Source organism: Wasmannia auropunctata, unplaced genomic scaffold, assembly GCF_000956235.1.
Source record: "Wasmannia auropunctata unplaced genomic scaffold, wasmannia.A_1.0 LD335994.1, whole genome shotgun sequence".
Classification (NCBI taxonomy): Eukaryota; Metazoa; Arthropoda; class Insecta; order Hymenoptera; family Formicidae; genus Wasmannia; species Wasmannia auropunctata.
Window position 1 is genome coordinate 81,345 of NW_012026896.1, and position 3,015 is coordinate 84,359.

General features: G+C 29.7%; 1 protein-coding gene across 1 annotated transcript in view; it reads left to right on the plus strand.

Moving 5' to 3' along the window:
- LOC105453903 (collagen alpha-3(V) chain-like) overlaps nt 1-3,015 on the plus strand; it is an 8,492-nt gene that overhangs the window by 4,051 nt on the left and 1,426 nt on the right. The window contains exons 3-4 of the mRNA XM_011696183.1: nt 1,762-1,816; nt 2,298-2,883. Of these exons, the coding sequence (XP_011694485.1) occupies nt 1,762-1,816; nt 2,298-2,883 (641 nt within the window). The remainder of the gene's footprint in view (nt 1-1,761; nt 1,817-2,297; nt 2,884-3,015) is intronic.

The following is a 3,015-nucleotide window of genomic DNA, read 5'->3' on the forward strand; positions in this document are numbered from 1 at the left end:
AAGTTTACGTAACAATGTAAAAATTAATATTCTGAATTTGCTGCAATGCTACAGCAACCTCATGCAGAATTTTGCATTTTCTTACATATTTGAATAAATTTATTTAAAGGCCATCTAATTGCTATCGTTAAAGAAATGATAAAAGAAATGAGTGCTGTAAATTTAAGATTTTAAAATTGAATTTCATGGCCGATTACGTGTAAATTTTTTACGATATTAATAAAAATATCAAGGATCTTGTAGTATACTTTTCTTTCTGTTTCTTTATTAATATTATCATATTAAAAGGTGATTTGATACTTTTAACTTAAAAACAAATAATGACTTAAAAAATAAAGTAATTTTTTAAAGCAAAGACTGTATAACTTTAAATTTTGATGGGGATATGAGGTATTTCATTGGAGGGTGTTATTGGGCGTTATGGGGCGGTAGGTTTTAGTTTAACAAAAATATTTCTTTTACAAGGAAAAGATTCTAAATGCATAGGAAATTTAGAGGGTTAGATTTAGTATTGGGGGTGGATAATGTAAGAAAATTTAATTTTTATTTAAAAATTTACTGAATTAATAAAATATAAATAAGTTTGGGCAAGGGGTTATAAATTTAAAAAATTTAAATTAAAGAAAAGATAATATTTAGAATGTTAGATTTAATAAAAGTTATTAAAAGTAATTAATAAGAGGCATCCGTGACTTCCTTCTTTTCGATTTTCCTCTCCCCTTTTCCGCTCTCCTTTTTCCTTCATCAGGCCAATTTACAGGGTGGATGACTCGCAAAATAATTAGTTTGCTTACGAATCCCTCCGGTATATTGACAATCAGAGGGGCGAAATTAAATTCGTTTCCCTCGTATAATCCACGCTCATGCCGAATCGGCTCGTTCCTTTGATTCCTTTAATTCGGCCGCTCTTCCATGATTAATTATCGGCGATAAAACGCACGGCCGCGTACTATGAAGCTTTTGCATCGCTATCTCTCATTCCGATGATGAAATAGCAGAAAGGAATTGCGAAATGGAATTATCAAAAGCTTTTGCTTCTAGGTAATGAAAATCTGCTATTGAGTCTTTGAGTAATTTTCCGATAACGTGCATTTTCCGTGCATCTTTTTAGTTCTCCGTAATAATTTAAAATGATTTATTTAATATGTTATAAAAAAATTATAAATGTAATGAGGTGTAATATAAAATTTGCATTACGTTTATTCATAATAGATTGCAAATATTTACATATTTTTTATTAATGCTGATTAAAATGATTTATATATGTTTATTTACATATATGTTATATTTATAACTGCTTTTCCTGAGAACATGAGAGTTTAACGTATTCCTAAGTATGATATTTCAAAAGAGACTATTATATTAGTAGTGAATCTGTTCAGAAACTAAATATGCATTATAGAAACCAAAGAGAGATAATTCAGAAATTAATAAAAAAAAAAACATTTTAGCAAATTAAAAAAAATTCATTTTAAAATTATAAATAGATATCATATTTTATTTTGAAGAAATATTTATTTAGATGAATGAATTAATAAGCATTTCTATTTGAACGTATGTCAATAATATGAATAAATATCATATTACAGATATACAATAATTAATTATTGTTGTATCAATTATCTACTGCATTGGTATTTGAGTTGTTCAATTAATTTGATATACATTTTCTTTCAAGAAATTAAATTATATTCTTCTTATTCTATATTTTTAATTATGCCATGCCATGTAATTATTTCACATTGTTTCCTCTTGTTTCAGGGATCTCGCGCATATGCCCGCCTGCACATGTTCACTCAGCGGAGTACAAAAAATAGTAAATAAATTAATCAATTAATATTCTTTTAAAAAATTATTAAGGTGATGCTGACAGGTCTGCCAAATTTGCATGAAGTCGACAAAACAGACTCTTTTTTTATTTTTAGTGTTATTTTTAAATGAATTTTTTACAATATCGTTCTGTCTTACTCAAACACGTACATTGTCTTTATCTAACATATTGAAACGTTATCTCTTGCAAAATCCGGTATTTATTATTAAATGCAATTTTTGCTCTCTTTATCATTCTCTAACTTATTGTTAGCTAATCGTACGAATTACCATAAATTGCAGTTGAATGAATACCTTTCTTCTACGCTTTTAATCGTAGCTCAAAAGGCTTTGTATTATTCCTTCATGTAATCTGTGGTATGGGACGTAAGTATTTTGTATATATGAGCTAATCGCAGCATCGCCTTAAATGTAATTCTAACATAATAATTAAATAAATAATTCTAACATAAATATTGTTATTACAGATAGATGAAATAGAAGAATTCTGTTATCATAGTACAAAGGAATATAATGAAATACTTTCAAGATTAAAGGAAACGTTTACACAGGAGTTTATCAATGAAAGTGCAACATCTTCAAAAAATCCAGAAAGGACAAATACATGGTCTGGGCGCTGCAGATGTCATACAAATGATAGTTGTGTAGATGCTCACTGTATTTGCCTTAAAAATAAAAAACCTTGTACTAGTAAATGCGACTGTCATAAATCAAAATTGAGATGTTTCAATTGTGTTGCATTAAATGACGATCCAAATGCGTCAAAGCCAAGGAAGTCCGTATCAAAAAAAATCAAGGTTCTTTGTAGTAGAAAAACGAGATCCACCAGGAAGAAAAGTTTAGAAAATAATACAACACAGAGAACAGAGACCAGCGCGAATGTGACACACACGAAGATAAAAAGGAAAGTTCCAAATCGCGTTGATGCGAAGATAATGCCGCCAATTGCGATGAAGCGAAAACGAGATAGACCGCGCAAGAATCAAGAATCTAATCTCGATTCCTTGTCGCGGCTGGAGAAAACGGACGACCCGCCATTATTAGATGAGAAAGGTATATATCTTAACAAATAGACCGCTTCAGCTTCAGCCAAGTAAATGTTCCAAGTCAGCTTACGCTCTGCAGGCAACTCTTACATCTTGTAACAAACTGAATTTTTTTTTGTCAATATTTTGTCACATCTCT